General features: G+C 54.8%; 1 protein-coding gene across 5 annotated transcripts in view; it reads left to right on the top strand.

The window, feature by feature from the left end:
* The window catches only part of EPHB2 (EPH receptor B2), a 196,438-nt gene that overhangs the window by 44,428 nt on the left and 128,056 nt on the right, over positions 1-23,954 (top strand). For all 5 annotated transcript variants that reach the window (XM_045035274.1, XM_045035271.1, XM_023258287.2 and 2 more), the window contains exons 2-3: positions 18,448-18,512; positions 21,530-22,214. In XM_045035274.1, the coding sequence (XP_044891209.1) occupies positions 18,448-18,512; positions 21,530-22,214 (750 nt within the window). The remainder of the gene's footprint in view (positions 1-18,447; positions 18,513-21,529; positions 22,215-23,954) is intronic.

Raw genomic sequence — 23,954 nt, forward strand, 5'->3', positions numbered from 1 at the left:
GCTCTTGGGCAGGGCTTTGATCTCCTGAGCCTCCACGTCCTCATCTGTAAAATGGGAATAGGAAATGCTCAAAGTGTGGCTGGAAGTGTTCGCTAGGGGGATTCTCCACGGCCAGCAATCGTCCTTCCTGCGCCCGTCTGTTTCACCTCTCTTGCCCTGGCAACGGTGCCCCTCACACTGGACAGGCACCCTTTGCTGCCAGTGTCCAGCTGGGACCTCCTCCCCTGCTGTCCAGCCCAGACCTCCGTAGACTGTGGGGCCGGCAGGGGCTCTGGGAGCCACCTCAGCCCTCCCTGCTTTACAGCTGGGGAAACTGAGGCCCCCCGCGGTTGGGGGGGGGGGGATGTGCACGCGCCTGCTGCACGCCTCCCTCCCGGCCGGCGCCTTGCTCAGTGCGTGAGGGGCAAGTAAGTCACCATCTGTGTTTTCCAATAAAAGAAAATGAAAATTGAAGCGCATTAAAAATAGCTCAATTGGGATTCCGAGCGGGGCTCTGAGGCTGTGACAGAGACGCCCAGCCTGCCTCCTCCCCCCTCCCAGCCTGGCACTACCGGCATCGGGAAGTCATCTGAGGCGAACGTCTTCTAGGAGGGGCCAGGGTGCGGGCGGAGTCCCCATGAGTACCGAGGGTCGCTGGGGACCCCCATTTCCTGCTTCCCAGCTCTCAGCTGCTGGCGTCCAGGATCATGGGGTCCTGCCTGCTGCAGGCAGAAGGTGCACTTAGAGCCATATGCCATCCCCTGGGCAGACTCCGGATCCATCCACCCCCAGGTCCCCGGGGCATTCAGCTGGCACCCCCTGCCTCCCACGGATGTTCCTCGAGGGAGGCCCTGTGGCTGAAAGGAAGGCAGACTCCCCTGAGGGGCAGAGACCTGGGTTCGCCGCCCACCCCCCCGCCGCTGCACTGACTCTCTGGGCCTGGAGCAAGCCAGGAGCCTCTCTGGGCCCATCCTGTCCTCTGCACAGCAAGGATACTAACAGAGGCCCGGGAGCGGTGCAGGAGGGGGCTCCTGAAGCCCAGGGTACTGGTCGGGAGTGAGCCTGATTCAGGAGTGTCCTCCGAAGGGATGTGTCAGAAGACAGAATAAGAGGACGGCTCTCAGCCTGGCGCTCGCTTTGGACAGGGGCTCCGCAAATGGCCATTACTGGCATTGTTCTCGTCCTTGTCATTTTCTGTGAAATGGGAACGTGATGGTGAGCTGTAGGAAGCCTGAGTGAGGTCACATGGGAGAGGGCTTTGCACGAGCCACAGCTGCTTACCATGAGGACGGGCTGGCACGCGTCCAGGAGCCCTAGTTCCGCGATTCTCAGAGCGCCTCTTCCTCCCCAGAGGGGCCCCGCTCTCTGAGGGTCCTCCTGCACCTGTGACCTCAGCTACTGTGCAGACCTCTGTGAGGCAGACAAGGAAGCACCGTTCGTACCCCGGAGGCCCAGAGGGTGCTGGGGCAGGGAGTGGTCCCGGGTTCCGCAGCCTGGCCTGCCGCAGAGGGCCGCTGCCTGGTGGGACTGTCAGATCCGTACGGCCTGGGTGCAGACAGTGAATCCAGAGAAGGCCGGTGCTGCCCATGCCTGTGCCTGTACTTGTGGAAGCCAGGTGGCCTCGGGCAAGTTGCTTCATCCTCTGGGCCTCAGTTTCTTCATCCGTAAAACGGGGCTAGGTAATAGTTCCCAGGCTTTGGGAAGATTGGGTCCTGGGCAGGGCTTCGCACATGGTAAGTACTGGAAAGGCAGTAGCCCCGAGAATAGCCCATCCCTACCTGCTCTCCTGTTAGTCCAGAACAGACACTTGCCGGGCCCACCAGTGCCCAGCCACATGGGACCGGCATTTGCTCTGCCACAGCCTCAGGTCTCTCCAGGGAGGACTGGGAGTGCTGGAGGGAGGGCTGTCCTCCACCAGCCAGGAACCCTCACCCCCACCACCCCTCTCTCAGCAGAGGGCCTGGGCCTTTCTTCAGTGGTGGGAGTAGGGATGGAGCAGTGGCTGTGTGCAGGAGATGAGCATTTTCTCCATTAAGGATGGTGTAATAGTTTCCTATTGTCCCAAATAACCACATCTTAGTGGCTTAAAACAGCACAACTTGCTGTCTTACAGTGCCGGAGGTCAGAAGTCAGAAGGCTTCACTGGGCTGAAATCAAGGTGTCAGTGGGGCTGCCTTCCCCCAGGGGTTCTGGGGGCAAATTCATTCCGTTGCCTTTTCCAGCTTCTAGAGGCCACTTCCTTCGTTGGCCTACAGCCCCTCTCTCCGTCTTCAAAGTGCATCACTGCGCCCTCTGCTCATATTCTCCCACCTCCTGCCTCTCTCACAGGGAATCTTGGGCGCCTGGACAGTCCAGGAAACTCTCCCCATCTCAGAATCCTCAACTTAGTCTTGTTTGCAAAGTCCTTTTTGCTATGTGAGGTAACGGTCATGGGTCCTGGGGATTAGGGTGTAGACACCTTTGGGGGGTCCACAGTTCTGTCTACCACTGACAGGAAAGCTACTGAGCGAGTGCTTTGTGCCAAGTTGTGTAGAAATTGGGGTTATAGTAACGACAGCCAGTATTTTACTGAGCACATACTATTTATTGCCAGGTGCTGGGCTAAACATGCCCCGTGTGAGGCATGATCTCACTAATTGTCACAGCCACCTGCAAGGTGTTAACGCTCTTCCCCTTCCACAGCTCAGAGAGGGAAGGAAGTGGCTTGCCTGAGGTCACTGGGTTAGGAAGAGGGGTTCAAATGTAGATCTGACTGCCGAGTCCGTGCTGGAAGCTCCCTGGGATGTGTACATATGCTGCTTCCCTGGGTTTGGACCCAACACCTGGGTTCTGCACCAGGCGCCTACTCTCCTGCCCCTCTGGTCCCACATCCCAGCGTGTGCTCCTCACCTGATGACAAGCACCAGGACTGCATGCCCAGGTACACTTCTAGCCAGTCTGGGTGACTCCAGGCAGGGGCTGTGGCCACACAGCAGGTGCTCAGGGAGGGAGCCATGTTGAAATGGGAGGAGAGAAGATGGGTGGGGTGTTGGGAAAGGGGAGTGGCTGTGTGCCTGAATAATTCTTTTTTGTTTGTTTGTTTTTTTTATGTTTATTTTTGAGAGAGACAGAGAATGAGGGGGGGGGGGGGGAGAGAGAATGAATAGGGGAGGGGCAGAGAGAGAGAGGGAGACACAGAATCCGAAACAGGCTCCAGGCTGTGAGCTGTCAGCACAGAACCCAACGCGGGGCTCGAACTCACGGACCGCGAGATCATGACCTGAGCCGCAGTCGGAGGCTTAACCCACTGAGTCACCCCGGCGCCCCCTAAATAATTGTGTGCCCAAGTGGGAGGTGGCGGACTAGGAGCCAGACTATCCAGGATTGGGGTCATGAAAGGAGTTTGGGCCACACGGTCCAGAAATCAAAGTCTGCCTTCCTCACCAGCTTTCAGGGGGTCTTGGCCCACAGACTGACTTGTCCTCACTGAGCTTGATTCTGGCCACACCACTGGGTGGCCAACATGCAGCCTTGGCCCAGACCTCTCTTTCTGAGGCTTTGTGTCTGTGGAATGGGGCCGCCATGGCACTCTGTCCCCTGGAAGGCCTTCAGGAGGCTCCAGCCCATTGAAAAGCCTGAATCCGTGCTGTGAGCCCTGTGACTCTCTACTCAGTCCTCAGGGCCCTTCCCCAGCTCCGTCTTTCTACCTCTCGATGGGCTTTCTGAGGGCCTTCTCTAGGTCTGTATCCCTCACACGCTGCAGCCTCAGTCTTCCCATCTCTACATTGGGCGCTGTCTTGTGCCTCGGCCTGTGGTGTGAGCCCTTTGCAGCCTCTGCAGGACTGACAAGGTGCATCTGTCCGTCCTCCCAGCCCCCATGCTAGCCTGGTCAGTGCCCTGAGGAAGGGACAGAGGGAGAGAGGCCCAGGAGCGGGAAGAGAACGCGTGTCCTCTGTGTTCATTTAGTCACAGGCTCAGGGGAGGAGGGTTCCTGAGAAACTCCCTGTTCGTGGCATCCTCCATCAGGGTCTTGCCGCCTCCCTGGAGAGCTCAGCTGTAACCAGCGGGAAATGGGACAGATAATTGCAACTTTAAATAAGGCCAAGTTAAAGCTCCCTGCCAGGCCCAGCACGGGGGACTCTCTGAGCGTTGATGGGAGGCAGCGGGAAGTCGCAGACAGCGCTCAGAATCCCCATGCTGCCACCAACTCCCTAGTGACCACCGCCCTTCTCTGAGCCTCAGTTTCCTCATCTGTTGAATGGGGACCAAATGGCATCACCTATGGGGAGGAGCTAGCATAGTGCCTGATACACGGTAGGTTCTCAAGAGCTGGAAGTCTGGACTATGATGATTATCCCTGTTCAAATGCAGCTGCCCACCCCACCCTACCCAGAGTTTCTCCGGGAGCTGTTCTCAGTGCCGTTGGCCCCTGGCAAGGAGGGGTGATAAAAACTGCAACCGACCCCTCCCGAGCCAAGGCGACCGTACTAGGCCTTGTGCTAAGAGCTTGGCATCCATACCTGCGAGGAAGGCTTGTTCAGTGCTCCCATTTCTCAGATGAGGTCACTGAGGCTGCAGACCTGGGGTGGGTGTGGGGAGGGGTGGGCCAGCAGGGAAAGGATCAGGAGCTCCAGTCAGTATCCCGTCCTAACAGGGTGCACACCGGTGTGGGGAGACACGTGAGGTCCCACATCCAATTTCTCACTTAGAGCAGGAATTCCTAGGCCTGCTCCCAGGCTCAGCGCCTCTGCCAGGCTGCCCTGAGCTGCCGCCACCCCGATATTCCCGGGGAGGAGGAGGCCCGTGTGGGCCTGGGGGATTGAGAGCCGACCAGGGCAGGGAGCTGGCCGGAGTGTGGCCAGCAGACCTGCGGTTTCTTGCTCCCAGATGGCCAAGCCAGGCGGCACAGCCAGCGGCTTGGGAAGGCTGCTCCTTGGCTCAGCTCTGAGGCAGGCCTGGCCTGTCGTGTTTGTGGGCTTGGCACGGGCCATCTGCTCACTGTCTGACATCGCCTCTCCGTGTGCCCGGGGGGCAGCTGCTATCTCCTGGTGACACCGGACACGAAAGACCACGATGTTCCACTCAGCAGCCAGCATTGCAGGACCCTTGCCCCATCCGAATAAACCAGCTAGGAAGGGGCATCAGACAAACTCCGGTGAGTTGTTGCCCAGAGAAAGGCTAGGTTATCTGAACTGGGGAAGGGGTCAAGGATGGTCAGGGAAGGCTTCCTGGAAGACGAGATGCCTGAGAAGTCTTCAAGGGTAAAGAGGAATTTTCCAGGTGAAGGAGGAGGGCATCCTAGGCAGAGGAAGTGGCTTAAGCAGGGGAGGGAAGGAAAAGGAGAGTCTAGCATGTTTAAGGAACTTCTCTCTTCTGCCCTGGCCTCGCTCCTGCTGTCGGCCTGCCTGCCTGCCTTCCTGCCCCCATCTTTTCAGAGAAAGTGTTCCAGACAGGGGTATGACCAAGAGCAAAGACTCGGCAGTGGGAGACCTGAAGGCCTGGACTCCGACAGTGAGCAGGCTGGCCTCGGAGGGTGGAGGGAGGGGCAGCTGGGGTCAGAGGCCAGGGCCAGCCCATAGAAGGCCTTGAATGTCAGACTGGTCTGGATCATCCCTTCAGGGCAGTTGGTGGAAACATCTCTGCCTGGCCCATCAGCACCTGGTCAGTTTCCCAGGGCAGCGTGGGCCTGGAGGCCTGTAAAATCATAGGTGGGGAAATGCTTCCCTCCCAGCATTGTGGCCAACTCCTCTTGGAAGCCTTCCATGACTTCGTGAAATGAAATGATCTCTCACATGGAAGAGAAGTCTCCTTTGCCACCACTCACTACCAGAAGCCCAGAAAAGCCCATTGCAGGTTACGTGACAGTCACAGCCCAACTCGGGTACCGCCTGGAGCAGGCAGTGCCCTCCACCTCATACTCTGCAGGCTACAACGGCACCCACGAGTTGTGGTAGGAAGAGCACAGTGTTAGGCAGCCTTGTCCCCTGCCCACTCACCCTCCCTGGCAAAGGCTTCCCACCTGGATCAGATGATGCCTACTCCCCGATTCCATGCCACCACCCTCAGGCCTGGAAGTCCCCACTTCCTGACCCCCCGCTCCTGCTCAGCCCTCACCTGAGACTGTATAGACTCGCCCAAGTTTCCTTGGAGCCATGAAAGCAGTTTGGGTCATGCAGGTCAGAAATCGGTCCACTTCCTCACCGACTTGCGGGAGATCTCGGCCCCCTAACTTGACCTCACTGAGCCTCAGTGCAAAATAGGGATATGATATCTTTCTTGAAGGTTTTGGAGAAGCCTGGATGAACTCAGTCCATTGCTTGGCATGGTGCCTGGCGTAGAGTAGATACTCAGTAAATGGTCTCCATGGTGATGGGGATGCTGGTGATGGAAGTGGGATTCCCTGTATCTGGCCCAGGGTGCCCCTCCCCCCGTGTCTTCTCCACACTAAGAACCCCCTCATTTCAAGTCCTATTCCTTTCCAGGTCCTTCCTCTGTCATCAGTCCTTCTGTGCACAGCCATGCCAGGAGCCCCAGGCCTGACTCTTTGTCTGGCATCATCTCTCAGGGTGTCAGAGGCCGCAGGGAATGAATAGTAACTGATGACGAAGACACGGAGGCTCTGATCACAAAGACAATGACAGGAACTTGTTGGTGGCTCTCCTGTGAAACATTGACCCGTGAGAAAATGCCCCAGCAAAGCCATGTCTGCTTAACCGCCCGAGATGCCAGGCACGGTTGGCAAGTGAGCCCGGGGACCGAGAGGGAGCAGTGGAGTCACACTGAGCAGAGATGGCGCTCTGGGGGTCCTGTCACTGCACCCAAGCTGCCCAGGGCCACAGAAGCAGAGCTGGAGGGGAGTGTTAACACAGGAGGGATGCAGGCATTTTGGAAACAGCTCCTCTGAGACAGCAGCTGCTCTCAGAATGAGCAAGAGCTTTGGAGCCATCAAAAGCGGGGTGGACGAGGCACCTGGGGGGGGGCTCAGTCGGTTAAGCGTCTGGCTTCGGCTCAGGTCATGATTTCGCGGTTCATGAGTTCGAGCCCTGCATCGGACTCCATGCTCACAGCTCGGAGCCTGGAGCCTGCTTCAGATTCCGTGTCTCCCCCTCTCTCTCTGCTCCTCCCCCACTCATACTCTGTCTCTCTCTCAAAAATAAACATTAAATGGGGCACCTGGGTGGCGCAGTCGGTTGAGCGTCCGACTTCAGCCAGGTCACGATCCCGCGGTCCGCGAGTTCGAGCCCCACGTCGGGCTCTGGGCTGATGGCTCGGAGCCTGGAGCCTGTTTCCGATTCTGTGTCTCCCTCTCTCTCTGCCCCTCCCCCGTTCATGCTCTGTCTCTTGCTGTCCCAAAAATAAATAAACGTTGAAAAAAAAATATTAAAAAAATAAATAAATAAATAAACATTAAAAAAAAATTAAAAAAAAAAAAAACAAAAAATGGGGTGGAATTTGTACTCTGCCCCCGACCAGCTGTGTGGCCTGGGACAGTCCTCTGCATCTCTCTGACCCCTTGGCTGCAATTTCCTCATCTATAAAATGGATCAGTTACTCAAGAGAATGCAGTGACAACTGAATCAGGCCACCCTGCTGCCCTCAGGATGATCTTAGCCTGGCATTCAAGGCTCTTTGTGGCGTCTGGAGTGCTCTTTCTCCTAGGCCTTCCTACTCCCTCTTGCGGTTCCCTGTAGGGGCCATGCACATTCTGTCCTCCCAACCTTTGCACAAACTATGCCTGGAACGCCCTCCCTCCTCTCTTCCCCTCCTTCTAGCCTGGCTGTCTCCTCTGTATTTGGGGTTCAGGCCAGGTGTTACCTATTTGGGAAGTCTCCTGTGAGTTTGTCTCACATCAGAACATTTCTTGAGGTCAGTGACAGTATCTGATTGTAATTCTCCAGTACTTAGCATGGGCCTAACACGTAGTAGGTGTTCAGTAAATACAGGGAGGGGTGGATAGATAAATGAGTAGCAGATTTTTAGAGATATAAGTGGTGTGAATGGAAGGACAGGTAAGTGAACAGTCAGGTGGATAGACAAATGAAAAGAAAAGCAGAGAGGGAGGGAGGTTGGTTCATTGGGAAGATGGATGGGTGAATACCTAAGTAGGATGCTAGATGTATGGGGGAGCAAATGGATGGTGGATTATTGGGGAATGGAATAATAGACTGATGGGTGGGGTAGGTGAGAGGGAGGGTGGGTGGATGGATGGATGGATGGATGGATGGATGGATGGATGGAGGAATGGGTGGGTGGATGGATGGATGGAGGAGTGGGTGGGTGGATGGATGGATGGATGGATGGACGGGCGGGCAAATGAGTGTGTGGATGGCAAGAAGGCAGAATGATTCCATAAATATTTGCTTGGATTTGGTGGTTCGGTGGTTGGATGTGTATAGAATGGGTAGGTAGATAGATGGATGGGTGGGTGGATTGTTGGGTAAGCGAGTGCGTGGATGGATGGGTGGAAGGATAAGGGTGTGCAGGTGGGTAATTAGGTGGATGGGTGAGTAGATGGCAAGATAGTTTATGGATGATTGCAAGGATTGGATGGTTGGAAAGATGGATGAGTGGGTGTGTAGGTCAGTGGGTAAATGAATGAACAGTAAAATTTCATGTGGCTAAATGCCTGACATCTTGCCCAGAAGCAGAGGGGTGGTCTGGATTCTGGGATTTGAGTTAATTGTCCTTCACTGGGAGAAACCAGTGCCAATTAGGCAAATAGATCCAGTCCCAGCAGGTCCTGGAGCAGGCTTGCTAATTGACTCCAACCTGACAGACCCTGGCTTGGACTTACAGTGGCCTGTGTCTTATTGATTTGTAATTTACACTCCACACACATCCAGAAGGATTTGAGGTGACGTAATACTCAACCTGCATGCAGTAGGACGGTTAAAAATTAAGTGAGAAAGCGAGAGGCTGCCTCGCAGAGGGGTTAAAAGCATACCTGCGTTCAACTCCTAGACCTGCTGCTGACTGACTGTGTGACATTGGGCAAGTTGCTTCACCTCTCTGAAGCTCATTTTCCCACCTCTGTAGGAAGACAGGGAGGAAGGAAGGGAAGTCGGTTTAATGGAGGAATGTGTGAATGATGAAGAGATACCTAAGTGGGATGCTAGATGTAAGGGTGGGTGGGTTATCGGGACAGTGGAATGGAAGACAGACAGAGAGGGTAAGTGAGAGGGTGGATGGATGAGTGGATAGATGGGTGATGGGTGGGCAAGCAAGTGGGAACAATAATAATTCTATTTCATGGACTGTTGCGAGGCTCCGAGGAGTGACAGCACAGTGGTTGGCACTAAGTAAGCACTCGGAATGATCTAGCATATGGAGTTATCTTGATCTGAGCGACTATCTCCCAGAGGAAAAATCCAGACACCCAGACTCACGGTGTAAGCAGGAAAGAACATTTGATGTCTGGGAGGCTGGGGGTAGGGACGAGGGAGAGGGTCCGATGGTTTTAAGAACAAGCGAGACTCAGCCTCACCCACAAGGTGCTCACGGTCCAGTTGAGCTGGTGAGTAAAGGTCGCAGGGCAGGGTGACAAGTTTCCTCTCTTTTTGTTTGTTTATTTTCTTAATTTTTGTTACTGAGGTCTAGTCGACATTCTCACCTCTTCTTTTAAGTGGCCGTGACAGTTGTTCTCAACTAATTGGTGACCGTTACGATCTCGTGAAACGAAGTCTAAAAGCACTCAGCCCAGCACCTGGCACACCGTTGTTGCTCAGTAATGCCGACTGCTATCGCTGTATTTTTATTGCCTACTTATTAGGTGGGAAGGGTCTGTGGATTCATTTAAGTAAAAGGGCTTATTTTAAAGATTGTAAATCATCGGGTAGATGTTGAGGCAGCCTGGTGTGTCAGGAAGGCTCAAGGGCAATAGATTTGGATTCAATTTCTGGTCTGCTGTGTGGCCTTGGCCAAGTCACCTAACCTGTCAGAGCTTCGGTTTCCTTATGCATTCGGTGGGACCAGTAACAGGCATCCCTCAGGGTTGTCGTGAGGACTAATGAAGCTCTTATGTGTGCAGGGCCCTTCCCGTCCCTGCCTCCCTTCTTCCCCTTCCCCAGCAAGCCCCGGTGTTCATTTACCGCCCGCCCCACCCCCAGCCACCCCTTCCCAGACCTCCATCCATCATCCTGTCCTTTGCGGAGGTTAAGTGGGTCCCCAAGCAGCGAATCCAAACTCTCCCGAAGCCCCTGCCGCACAATGCGGCCCGCTGTTAGCGAGCAACCCGGCTGGCCCGGAGGATTGGGTTTCAGCCGGGCGGCCGGCGCTGGCGGATGCCCAGGCCAGCAGCGGGCAGGCGGGGGACAGAGTGGAGGAGCCGGCGTCGCGGGGACTCCTCCGCCTGAGCCTGAGAAAACAAGAGCAGACTCCAGGCAGGCAACCGAGGCAGAGAAGGGCCTCTGAGCGGCAGGAGGACGAGGAGGGGTATGTGCTGCGAGAGTCCTGGGGCAGAAGGATTTTACATTAACTCGGTCCCCTTTCCGTGAGCCTGAGGGCGGAGCAGGGGGGCGAGCTGGAAAAACAACGTGCTGCCTGTTGGCAGGTTTCACCTTAGAAAGTCCACGGTCTTCCTGGAACCGGCTCAGGGCTTCTGTGGCATGGCCACCCCCACCCCACTCGCCTTGCTTTGGGCTGAGACTCTCTTCGCAGCTGATCCTCACTGGCTTTTCAGAGGAGAGGTCTTGGGGAACCCAATGGGCTGCTCTGGGTTCAAATCCAGCTCTGCTTTCTGGCTATGTGACCTTGAGCAGTTCTCTCAGCCTTTCTGAACTCGGTTTTCGCATCCGTATGATGGGCACAACAGTGCTCGCTTTGCAGGGTGTACAGAGTGATGGGCTCAGGGTCTGGCACCCAGGGCATCGTACATGAACCCGTGGTTTTTCCCTCCCTTTTGTGAGGCGGCATAGCCTGGTGGTTTCTGGGTCACACCAAAGGGGTCAGATCCTGCCCCGCCCCTTATCGTGCCTGGGGGAGTTCCTGATCTCTCCAAGCCTTGGTTTCCCCATAAGGTTGCTCTGGGGCAACAGTGAGCCAGACAGTATTGATGAAGCACCTGCCCACCGTTAGCCTCCACGAGTGTTAGCAATTTTCACTGTTGCCTTTGCATGACCTGGCCTTCGCACGTTCGAAAAACCTTTTGCACCCAGCGCCTCCTTGAATCTTCTAAGCAACCCTGTGAGGTACACAGAGCAAGGATTTTGTGATCCCCATTTTATGGATGAAGAAACTGAGGCTCAGAGAGGGGAAGTGACTTTCCTAAGTCACCCAGTTTGTCAAAGTCCTTGAATTCCTTAGTTCCTGCCTGTTGCCTCTTCTTAGAATTTCTAACGTGGATGTGGACCATGGAAAGAATGCTCCAACTCCCAGCCATTGATTGCCTGGGTATGGCCCCATGGTAGGGCAGATAGGCCTGTGTTCGAGTAACCTCGGCCCTATTAGTCCTCAACAGGGAGCAGGTGGAGCTGCCAGAAAGGGTCCAGAGCAGCATCTGTTGGGTCATGCACCACGCTGATTTGCTGCCTGGGCTGTGGTCTACTGGCCAGTCTGGGGCAAAGACCCCACGGAACAACGACTAGGTGTCTGTCCATTTTCAGGATAGACCATATTCTCATGTCCATTTTTTCGGGACAGACCACATCACTACCTTACTCGGGAATCTTCCATCGCTCCCCATGGCCTCTGGGACAAGCTGCAAACTCCTTAGCCCCGTATCCAAGGCCCTATGAGTTCTGGCCCCATCCTAAGCTACCATATCCTTCCAAGAAGCATTTTGCTCCTACCACATGGGACAGACACCCTAGCATGGTTGAGGGTTAAGTACTAATTGGAGGCAGACACAGATGCACCACTTCCTGGCCATGCAAACCTTGAACGATCTCTCCTAACTTCAGTTTTCCCAACTGTAAAGGGAGATAATAAAGTACCTACTTTACCAATAGTTATAATGAAATGAGATCATGAATACTAAACCCTTAGCCCAGAGCTCAGCACGGACAACCAGTCCTCAGGTTTTACTCTTATCCAAACTGCCCCTGCCTCTGTGCCTTTGATGCTGTTATGTGCCCTGCACATGGCATGCCTTGCCCTCTTCTCCCAGCTCAAATGCCACTTTCCCAGGGACACCTTTGCTAATTCCCTGGTCAAAGCTAACACCATCTTCCTCTGGGTTTCCTGGCCCCCAACTGGGACCAGCATTCTCACCCTGCCTCTTCTTGTAGAAAGTTCACGTGCCAGGCACTAATCCAGAAGATCCTTGAGAGAAGGATTTGCTGATCTGTTTCAACATCCCCAGTGCCCAGCACAGGGTCTGGCACTCAGTAGATAGGGTAGATATTCATGGAATGGCCAAGATCTTGTTACTTAACCCGGGAGAATTCAGGGACAGGAAGAAAGAGGCTTTGAGTTAAGTTTTGGAAGAGAAGTTAGCCTGGCTAACCAAGCTGGAAGGGTCAGGCATTCCAGGCAGAAAAACCTAGAATGGTCAGTGCACCAGGACCATGGAAACGTAGTGCCTTCTGATGGATGGCTGGACACTAGAGACATAGGAAAGCCTGGCTGGAAGGTAATTAACTGGCCTGGTCAGCAGCGGGTGCCTTAGGGCAAGGAGCTAGGACTTTCTGTTACCAACAGGTGGGAACTCCAAAGGGCATTAAGCTCAGTTAAGGCATAATTAGACATGGACTTTAGAAACATCACCCAGCTGCCATGTGGAGGTCGAATACATCTACCTCGAGCCAGAACAGTTCTCAGTGCTAGGGATACAGTAGTGAAGGAGGCAGGCACAGAGCTCCCCCAAGAATGGGGGCCCTGGGAGACGGCAGATCAGCAGAATTGACTTACATGATGTCATCTAATGTGCACGTGACCCATTTTACAGATGGGGAGCCTGAGGGCCAGAGAGGAGCACAGACCTGCCTGCAGTCACAACCTAGAGAGGGCCAGAGCCCAGGTTCTAGCCTGGACAGTCTGAGCCCCACCCCCTTTTCTTTTTCCCCTCCCATCCTCACTCAGGCCCACACAGAGGGAGAGAATAAACACATGCAGAGAGCCCCAGTAATTGTGTGTGTGTGTGTGTATTGTCTGTTTTTTTAAGTCTTTGTTTGAAGCATTCTTAAAAATCATGCAGATGTAGAATGAGACAGATGTGGTTTCAAATGCTAGCCTTGCCTGTGTGCCCTTGTGAAGCCTGCTTCACCTCTCTGACCTCAGTTTCTGCATCTATAAAACGGGGTTAAAAGCATATACCCCACAGGTTGTCGAGAGCCTAAAGCCGTATTTACAGTGCCCATCTCAGTGCCCGGCACACAGTAGGTACCTAGTGAAAGTTCTTCCTCATGTCTTTGGAACTCTCACACACTGTCATTGGTACGAACCAACAGTGTCTGTGGCCCTAGAGAATTATGATCCAAGTGGCGGGGGGGGTCAGACAGAGCTGACCGGGGGTGGGTTGGGGAGCAGAGGGCGACCACTTGCCCCAGCCTGAAACGGGCCTATGGAAGCATCCGCCAGGGCCTCGAGCAGCCACCCTCCCGTCGGCTCAAGACTAACGACTTCAGTGCGTCTCCCCTTTTAGCTCAAATATTTCTGAAATGCACACTGCTCGTTCACACATAGCCAGAGGGGCCAACGGGCCTCCCCAGCCTGTGCAGTCAGGGCCTCCTGATTGCTTTCTTCTGTGCAGTCTCCAGGAAGGGGGTGTGGGCGCAGTGGGGCCAGGGCCAAAGCCACTGCCATGGCTCGAACCCTGTTTTCCCACCGAGGAAGGCTCTCCGAGTAGCTGGCTGCAGGCCTTGGTTCCAGCTTCCTCCTGTATCTGTCCACCCAGCCTCAGTCTTCTCATCTATCCATTGGGATTTTTTTTAATGGTCACTGAGCGGGGCGCCTGGGTGGCTCAGTCGGTTTGGTGTTTGACTTCGGCTCAGGTCATGATCTCACGGTTTGTGAGTTCGAGCCCCGTGTTGGGCTCTGTGCTGGCAGCTCGGAGCCCAGAGCCTGCTTCGGATTCTGTGTCCCCCTCTCTCTCTGCACCTCACCCATTCACGCTCTCTCTCTCAAAAATAAACAAACTTCGGAAATTTTTTAAAAAAAAAAAAGGTCACTGAATGCATTCAGGGCTTGGAAAGCAGACATATCCATGGGAGTGCCTGGAGATGCAGGGTGGGGAGAGGGTGGCACCTGAGAGGCTGGCAAGGACGTGGGCAGGGGATGTAGTCCAGCCAGGGGGCCTCAGAGAGCTGCTGACTGTTGCTGTCCACCCTTCTTCATTCTCGTTCATTCCCACCGACTATGCCATATCGCTCACCTCCTTTGCCTCTGCTAGCCCCTCCGTCTCCCATGCAACCCCTCCTGCCTCCCTTCTAACTCATTCTTCAAGCCTCCATCTAGAGTCACTTTCTCCAGGAAACCGTCCCGAAATTGAGCATTTTCTTCCTCTCCTTCCACATGCAGTCCCCTACCCACACTACCCCATGCACATCCCTGTTGCAATGTTTGTCACATTGTGTGGTGATTAATTATCTGTGTACAGCGAAAAACAGCCTCCCCTTGCATGAGGGATTGTCATTGTCACAGTGGGGATGGGCTGGGGACATTTCTAGCACTTTAGAGGCAGTTCGGTGCAGTCTCACGGTCCCCAAAGTGTGGGAAGTGAAATGATGTTAGGTGGTTTGCACATGAATGTTTTTAATTGTAATTGTCCTGTGTTTATTTTCCTTCTTTTTATGGCAAGTGATATTGGTTTCCCATTTATCATAATAACTTTTTCCTCTTTAAAATGCCCTTAAAAAAATGCCCTTAAAAAAAAGAGTCATCTGGAAGAATAGTAACTAAGTAATAGTACATGTTATAGGTGGAAATGGCTGATGTCATGAATGTTGTTCTGTTGGAGCAGAATGCTAGCCTGGGGGTGGGGTGTGATTTCAGTCTTTGGCTGTCGACCTACTATGTGCCGAGCCCTGTGCTGACTCTTGGGGACAGGCAAAGGTGTGGAGGGGGAGATGACTAGAAGGAACCACATGTTTGGGGTATGGGGGGTGAGAGGACACCACTCTTTGCAGCTGGAGCACAGCTTGTGAATGAAAGATGTGTGACCTCGGGCAAGTTCCTAAGCTTTTGTAAGCCCCGGTTTTCCCATCTGTGAGTGGGGCATCGTTGGGCATTTCCCAACTGTGTTGGCAATGTTGGAAGAACATTGGTGAGGGTCTCTGGCTCCTAACAGACAGGTAGGTCTCCGTCTCAGTAAATATGAGTTCTCTCCCTTTGCAGATTTTTGGATTAGAGGGGGAGACGTCTGAGGTGAAGGGAGAAGGAAGGGAGAGAAGGAAGGAAATGCTGGTGGTAGAAATAGGCCTGGCTTCCTAAACCCACCCAGGTTCCTGAGGCAGGAACTACTAACTCCAGATTCCCCGGGGAACTGAATGTGACTTTTGTGCTTGGTTTGAGAGGCACAAAGAGGAAACTCAGGGCATCCCAGGAAAGCAGCGTCAGACGAACCAGGAAGGGTTCCCCAGAGGCCGTGGTGCTGGAGCAAGAGGCTGATGTCTGTCAGATGTTGGCAAGCACCGTCTGGAGTGTGGGGGGAGCCTCTCGGACCCGCCTTCACTTTCAGGAGCCACCTCATGAGCCCAAAGGAAATGGCGTGTGTGCAGGCACTGGGTCAGCCAAAAAAGCACCACACTCAGTCTGAAAAAAGACTAACTGGCACTTACCGACGCTCTGCTTTGTGTTAGACCCCAAGTTAACCCTCTCGTCTGTCCTTCAGTCCTCGGCTACACTCAGAAGGTACTATGGCCATTTTCCAGGTATGGAAACTGAGGCTTACGAAGGTTACAGGTCCAAGGTTACAAGGCAAGTAGGAGACAGAGCAGGTGTTGGAATCGAAGTCCCTCTGACCTCCTGATCCTTAGTTTATCTGCTCTGCCTCCCTGGCTTTTGTGCAGAGGGCGGAGGGAGATGTCAACACTGGAGAGCAAGAGGCTGAGACGCTGCGGGGAGAGCCCCCGTGGGTCACCTCCTGCCATAGCCCCGAGGAGTAACAGCTTTCCCAGAGGCAGGCTTCCAGGTGAAGCCGGGACAGGCATGGAGAGATGAGAGCCCCCTGCCTCCGTCCCAGGAGACCTGCAAACTTCACACTCCCTCTCAGCCCCTTCCTCTCTGTGAACCAACCAGCAAATTGACTGCTGGCCTTCCGGGATCCTTCCACCTCCCCCCCTGCTAGTTCTAGGTGTAGGGGGAGGCAGAGGGGAGCAGTAGAACACCCACCCCAGACTGAGCTCCCTGGGAGCCCGGAGTTTGAGCACCAGCCTGCAGTCTGTGACTTTCCGCAAGTCGTTTGCCCTCTCTGGGCCTGAGTTTCCACCCGTACAATGAGGATGTCAGCTCACAGCCCCTCCTCTGGGCCGTGGAATCCTCTAGTGCTTGGCCTCTGGGTCAGCCCAAGAATCCAGCCAAGGGGTGGGGCCACCTGCTTGGCAGGCGTGCCTCCCCCACCCGACCCCTTTCTAGTCCCAAGCAGAGTCTCCTCTCCCTTGTTCCGTGCGGCTCCCAGCAGCTGTTCCTCAGGCCCAGGCAGAGAGCCCGGCTTGGCGCGTCTCTGGCTGAGGCCGATGAGAGAAAACAGGTTAAAAGTTCAGCCCTTGTTCTCTCCAGGAAGAAAAATCTGTAGCATTCGGAGTGTGAAAAGGAACCCTTTTTTCAGCTCCAAAGCAGCACAATAGAACTTCCCTCCAATTTGCCATCAAAAAGACACCCTTGGCACTGGACTCCACCGTCCCTGGCACCCCTCCTCTCCCCTCACCAGCCCCCAGTGCAAAGGGACATAGTGGCCACAGACATAGCCACAGGCGGTCACGGGGACCCTGCTGCATCCTCTGTTGTCAGCTCGTGGGTCTGAGTGGGATCACCTCTGGCTGAATGCTTCCTCCCATCCACACCACCCCACCGTAGTTCAAGACCTTGTTCCTCCCATTTCGACCTTCACACCTTTGACCTGGGCAGTGTGCACCCTGCCCCAACTATCCTCACCCTAATTCATCCAGCCCAGGTTATCCAACTAAGTCTCTAGAAGTTTGTAGGGTCGGAGGCAGGAGATCTGCACCTCCCACTCTGCTACCAACTCCTTTGTGATTTTTATGAAGTCTCTTCCCCTCTCTGTGCCTCAGTTGCCCTATGTCCAAAATGAGGCAGTTGGCTGGGCCAGAGATAGCATCTCAAATGGCGGGTGTCAGCTTCGTGGCACACTGTGGTGAGAAGCATCGTGTGGCCACAGAGTGTGGGCATTGATTAGTGATGTCTGCTTGGGCACGGAAGTGGAGCATAGAGGCCAGCACACCTTACCTACTCCTGCAGAGCTAGGTGGTAAGGAAGGTCCAGCTGTGAGCTTCTAGGTCTCTATGCCCACTCTCTCGTGGCCGTTATGTGTACATGGCTCGTCACCACTACTAGACTGAACAACTCCATAGTAAGGTCTTGCTATTCACCGTTTTCTCTCCCAAGGTACCCACTGCCTGGCACAGAAGGGGCATCAGGATATATTTGTTGGATGAATGCTTGAAAGGGGCCAATTTAAATCTGCTCAGTGCCTTGCAGTTCAGCTCCAAAAGTGTCTTGAATTCCTTGTGGCAGGGAAGGGGGAGTGGGAAAGGGTCCTAAGCCTTATCTGGGGGTGAATAGGGCTCTTTCTAGCCCTTGGGGGTCTCCTTTGTCATAGGCTATGTGGCTCCTTCCTTCCAACTGCTGGAGAGAGGAGGGTGGGCGAGTGGGGCCTTGGCTGGTTCAGAAGCTGATTTGAGTTTCCTGAATCCCCAAAGGGCAGGTGATAGACTAGACTCACTTGGCACAGTGCTCACCCTCAACACCCCTCCACTCCTAGGGCCCTATCCTAGGGGCACAGTTGACCGAGGCCTAGGGGAGGGAGCCCCAGTGTGGAGACCCTCTAGAGGACTCTAGGTGCCTGAAGAAGGGGGAAGGTGTCCCTAATTGGAAGTGTGGGCCAGAGAGCCAAGGTAGGGTAACTAATGGGGCTCAGCTGGGACCAAAGGGAGACCTTTCTAAGGCCCACATTTCAGTTTTTGAGAATTTGATGCAAGCTGAAAAGCAGGCACCCTAAGTTTTACATAAAATTTCAAGAGTTGCCTGGTGGACTCCCTGAAGCCCACCCAGGAGACTCCAGGTTAAGACCCTAATCCACCAGTAAGGGAGGGAAGTGGCAGTCGCTAGATTGGTAGGACATGACGGGCTCACAAAGGGCATGACCCTGCGTAGAGGGCCTGGAGCTGGTCTTTAAGGGGATGGAGCCTGGAGGAGCAGCATCAGACGATTGGCTGGGGCATGGGAGTGGGTGGGATTGTGGGGCGGGACAGCCAGATGATTGCCGCAATAGAAGTGGGTGGAGCTCTGTAAAGAAGGCCCTTGAGGGGTGGGGGTCTTGGGGTGATTGACAGCACTCAGTAGGTCGGCGGCATTGACCCTTTGCTTTCCTCACAGAAACGCTGATGGACTCGACCACAGCGACGGCAGAGCTGGGCTGGATCGTGCATCCTCCATCAGGGGTGAGTCAGTGGTCCCCAAGCCCTGCCCAGTCCCTCAGAAGACCTGGGGTTTTGCTGCAGGGCCTGGATGCCCCCTAAATTCCATCCCCTTTCCCTCTTTCAGGGCCCAGGGCTTGCCTCTCATTGCCCCCCCCCATTGGTCCCCTACTATTTGGAGTGCCGGTTACCATGACAACGTGTTGGATGCTTTCAGCCTTTATCCCATGGCATCCTCGGGGCAAGGCTGAGAAGCAGGAATTCGCATTGTCCCCATTTTACAGATGAGGAAAGTGAACTGTCATTTTCTGAGCACCCACTTATCATATACTGTATCAAGGAAGCACGTTTACACACATCTTCTCCAATAATAAGGGGAGGAAACACCTCAATTTTACAGGTAAGGAAACTGAGGCTCAGAGAGGTGTAGCCGCCTGCCAGGGCCGTTACACCTAGTTAGTGATGGGGCTCAGGTTTGTATCCAGGGCTGTGACCGAGCCTTCTGCGTACCCATAACACAAGGCTTCCCCCCAAATCTCTCTGACCACTTCCATGGCCCCCCTACTTTCCTGGGGCCAGTGGTTTGAGCCCATGTAGGCTGTGAGCCCCTCAAAAGCGAGAGCAGGCACAATCTGAGATTCCTCTTTCTTCCCACACCAGCCAGCCCAGCGCTTACATACAGGCTGTGGGGTCAGACATGCCTGAAATTCTGTCCCAGCTCTGCCACTCACCAGCCATGTGATTTGGGGCCAGTTCCTTAGCCTGTCTGAGCATCAGTTTCCTTATCTATAAAACCATGTTGGTCATGTCCTCTGCGCAGGATTGGTGTGAGGTTTTCCCGCACGGCGTCTTGCACGGTGCCCGGTGATAAGTAGCTACAGTAGTCCCACCATCACCATTGTCCTCGCCACCGGTTTTCATATCATTCCCTCCTCATTCCCCTGGGTCCCCACAGCCCACCTCTTCCCTCCCCGCCATCCCAGTGCCTCCACTGGGACTCGGCCGCTGCCCCAAGGAGCTACACCCCCCCCACCCCCCACCCCAGGCCTGTGTTCTCAATAGGCAGGGCCCTAGGGTCAGGCCTCTTTCTGTGGCTCTTTCTTGTCACCAATTTTCCATCTGCGAAGGCGGCTGGGCCCACAGCCCCACCCTATCAGTAATGAGGCCAGGCTGGGCTGCAGGGCCCCCGGACGCAATTATTTGGGGTGTTTAGGCTGCAGGGCCTCCGCATGTTAATTAGAGAGAGGGGAGAAAGGCAGAGTGCTCTAATTAAGTGCTCTAATTAAGTTCTGAAGAAGAGCAGTGGTTGTAACAAGGGGCTGACTTTGTCACATGGTGCCACCAAAAAAAAAAAAAAAAAAAAAAAAAAAGAAGCAATGTAGGGAGCTTCAGAGCCACCACTGACATAGAGGCTGGGCTAGCAGGCTCCAGCTCGGCCTTCCCCACGGGCACTGGCCTTTCACAACATCAACCCTCCCCAGGCCACTGCACTGCCCCACACAGATTTGGCCCAGATATCCAAGGGAGGCCAAAGGACAAGGAACACCGACTTCAGGGTGACACCTCTGTACCACCACCTGCCTCCCCCTCCTCCACCCAGCTGGGGAAATTGAGGCCCAGCAAGGAGAAGTGACTTGCCCCAGGCCACACATCAAGTTAGCAGGGCAGGGGCAAAACCCAGGACTCCTGGGGTACTTGTGGGTTCTTGTGTTTCGAGGCTGTGTGCTCAAGTGCAGGAATGGGCCTGGGTCTGTGTGGCTTGGGTCAGATGACCTCACTTCCCTGGTCTCTGCTCCCTCATCTGTAACATGGAGATAATAATATGCACCATGTGTGACCATAATGACAAAGAAATGAGGTCCTCTTACAGCACCCACCCCAGGCCGGCATGGCTAGGAGGGGGTGCTGTGCTGTTGGGGCTCTTTTGGGTCTACCCCAGGTAAAGGCAGCCCAGTGCCAAAGAGGGGGGTGCGTGGCTACTCTCAGTAAGCTTTCGGCCCCCCTGGGGAGACCAGGCCGAGAGGGCCAGGAGTACTCAGCCCCCGCCCAGACCAGGCCGGTTGTCCCCAAAGACCCAAGGGAGAGCCAATGAATGCAAACACCACAAGAGGTTCCAGAAGGATGGGCAGAGAAGATGAGAGGGTTCTCGAGGAGGACACAAAAGTGTGAACAAAGGCTCAGCACGTGAGGGTTGGCCTGTGAGGGTGTGTGAGGAGACGTGTGCCCCGCACCCTTCATCCTCAGCTTTCCGTGGCCCTGCCCGGTGCCACCCAGCAGTGGGGCTCGGGAATCCCTTAGCTGGGTGTGCGAGAGCCAGGCTGGGGTCCAGGGAAGGTGCTGAAGCACATGCCGCAGGCAGGAAGGGAGTGAGTCTCCCTCCAGGAACCATCTTAACCACTTTAGGCCCCAGAACAGACCGCCCGTCTTCCCCATCATGGGGGTGAGAGCTCTTCTTCTGTCAGCCTGGGAATCCCCTAGGGTAAGGACTGTGTCTCCCAGATCGGAATAGGAGCTCCCAGTAGGCGGAAGTTCTGTCTCCCCCATCAGACTAGTACTCCCCAGACACAAAGCTATGTCTGCTCTCAGCAGAGGAATCCCCTCCGGCTGGGCCTCTCCCTAATTTTCCTTCCAGGTGGGAGCTTCCCAGGAGCGGGGGCCATGTCTCCTTTATTGCCCTGGAGTGAGGGTCACATCGCCCGTATAAATCAGGGGGGAAACCAAGAGCAGCGTGTGTGCCCTTCCCATCAGACTGGCATGTCTCCCTCACAGTGTGGGGAATTCCTGGGGGCCAAGTCCATGTCTGCACCTCAGCTTGGGAGTTCTCTGATGGTACGACTCACGTGTCCGTCGTCAGACTAGAAGATGCCCGAGGTAGAGGCTGTGCCTCCCCCGTTAGACTAGGAGGCCCCCAGTGGCCAGAGTCCTATTTGCACCCAGCAGACTGAAGGGTTCCCTAAGGCAGGGTCTGTGTCTCGCCCATAGACAGATGATCCCTGGGGTTGAGCCCCATCTCCCCCACCTGACTAGCGTTTCACCCGCAGTGGGAAGAGGTGAGTGGCTACGATGAGAACATGAACACGATCCGCACGTACCAGGTGTGCAATGTGTTTGAGTCGAGCCAGAACAACTGGCTACGGACCAAGTTCATCCGGCGCCGTGGTGCCCACCGCATCCACGTGGAGATGAAGTTCTCCGTGCGTGACTGCAGCAGCATCCCCAGCGTGCCCGGCTCCTGCAAGGAGACCTTCAACCTCTATTACTACGAGGCCGACTTTGACTCGGCCACCAAGACCTTCCCCAACTGGATGGAGAATCCGTGGGTGAAGGTGGACACCATTGCGGCTGACGAGAGCTTCTCCCAGGTGGACCTGGGTGGCCGGGTCATGAAGATCAACACCGAGGTGCGGAGCTTCGGGCCGGTGTCCCGCAACGGCTTCTACCTGGCCTTCCAGGACTACGGTGGCTGCATGTCCCTTATTGCCGTGCGTGTCTTCTACCGCAAGTGCCCCCGCATCATCCAGAATGGCGCCGTCTTCCAGGAGACACTGTCGGGGGCCGAGAGCACATCGCTGGTGGCTGCCCGGGGCAGCTGTATCGCCAATGCCGAGGAGGTGGACGTGCCCATCAAGCTGTACTGTAACGGGGACGGCGAGTGGCTCGTACCCATCGGGCGCTGCATGTGCAAAGCCGGCTTCGAGGCCGTGGAGAACGGCACGGTGTGCAGAGGTAAGGACTGCCGCAGTGGGGCAGGTGCCCCTGCAAGCGTGTGGAGTTGGTATTGGCTGCGGACCTGGGCCTGGGGTCCCAGGCCGGCAAGGGCAGTGGCCTGGAGCCGACCGTGAGGCGCTCTTTGGCCGGGTTTCCAAACGTGCAGCCACTGTTCGGTGTCTTGGAGGGAGACATTTGAAGAGCGCTTCTTGAATGGCAAGAGCGTGCAAGGTGCTTTTCGTTGGTGCCAGGATAGACATTTCTCGTTTTAATTATTACATGACTATTAACAGTGGCAAGTGGTGCTGTATGTCTCCATCTGCGAAAGTGATGTGGTTTCCTTTTTGCGGAAATAAGTCACAGTAAGTAACAGTTGTAAGTTCAGACTTATTGGACTTTGGCTGGATCGGTCAGTAGAGGCCAGGTTAGATTGAAGTGACCAAACAATAGACGTATATTTCTTGCCCAGTGCTACCTGTCCCTCGTGGGTCGGCCCCAGGATTCCTCCCTCTGGGAGCCATACTGGATGGAGGAGCCACCATTTGCGATGTTGTGATCATGAGGACGGAAGGAAGCGGTGTGAGCTGGGTTGTGTGCCGGCTCTAGAGTTCTGCCTCAATGGCTGTGCACACTCCTCTGGACACTTCAGTGGCCAAGGCAAGTCACGCGCTTACTTCCGATCCTCGCAGGTGGGAAGGTGAGCCGGCCTCCTGACCACCACTTCTACTGTGGGCCGAGCACCTTCTAGATCTAACTCCTTTAATGCTCACAAGAGCCCTGTGAGAGAAAGTGCCATTTATATGAAGACATCAAGGCTCAGAGAGTGAGTGGGGGAGCCAGGAGTCTTACCCAGGCAGTGTGATTCCACCCTTAGCCACCGTGCCACTTTGGTTAACTTAAGGAAACGTTCTAAGTCAGCAGTGGTACGGGTGGTGTTTATTATGGTGAAGAATCGTGGAGGTGGTTTGCAAACCTAAGAAGTTTGTAAGAGGTGATGCACGGTGGTAGAAGGCTGTGAAGGTAGACAGACCTGCGTTCGAATACCACCCCTGTTATGAGCTGTCTGTCCTATGCTGAGTATGAAACCCTCTTTCATAGGGTCCTTCCGAAGACTCAACAAGTCAAGACTGTAAAGCATCTATAATGACTTGCAGTATACAGTAGGAGCTTAATAAATGTTGACTAAACGAGACGTGTACAAAGCCCGACCTGGTGCAGGTACTCTACAATGTGGGCTGTGATGGTGATTTAAAGCCCTATTTGATTTAAAGCCCAATCGGGTCCTGGGGTCCCCCATGTGCCAAGCAAAGAGTCTGGACCCTATTCCAGGGTCCCTGCAGCACCGGTGAAAGTGTGGCCTGAGGTAGCTGCAGTGACCCTCCCCTTTATAAAATGCTGTCACATCCACTGTCCCTGTTCCTACCCTCCATGCTCTGAAGCAGCATTTTAAAGGTGCCTGGGAGGGCACGTGGGGTGCAAGAGACAGCAGAGGAGCCTGTGGGGAAGCAGCAGCCGTGTTCGCAAGAGGTGGTGGCTCTCTGGAGTGGGCATCCACTGTGCAGGGAAGGAGCCAGGCTAGAATGAAGGGGTGTGAGGAGGGTGAGTGAGAAGGATGGCATGTGCAGGAAAGGAGGAAACAGTGAAGTCCGGCTTGCAGGGAGGTGACGGTCCTGGAAAAGGACATTTGGGGAAAAAGGCTGGCTTCTGGGGGAAGATAACAGATCTGGCTTTCTATACTTGAGTGTTGAAAGTGCACAG

The sequence above is a fragment of the Felis catus genome, chromosome C1 (assembly GCF_018350175.1).
Source record: "Felis catus isolate Fca126 chromosome C1, F.catus_Fca126_mat1.0, whole genome shotgun sequence".
NCBI classification, from domain to species: Eukaryota; Metazoa; Chordata; class Mammalia; order Carnivora; family Felidae; genus Felis; species Felis catus.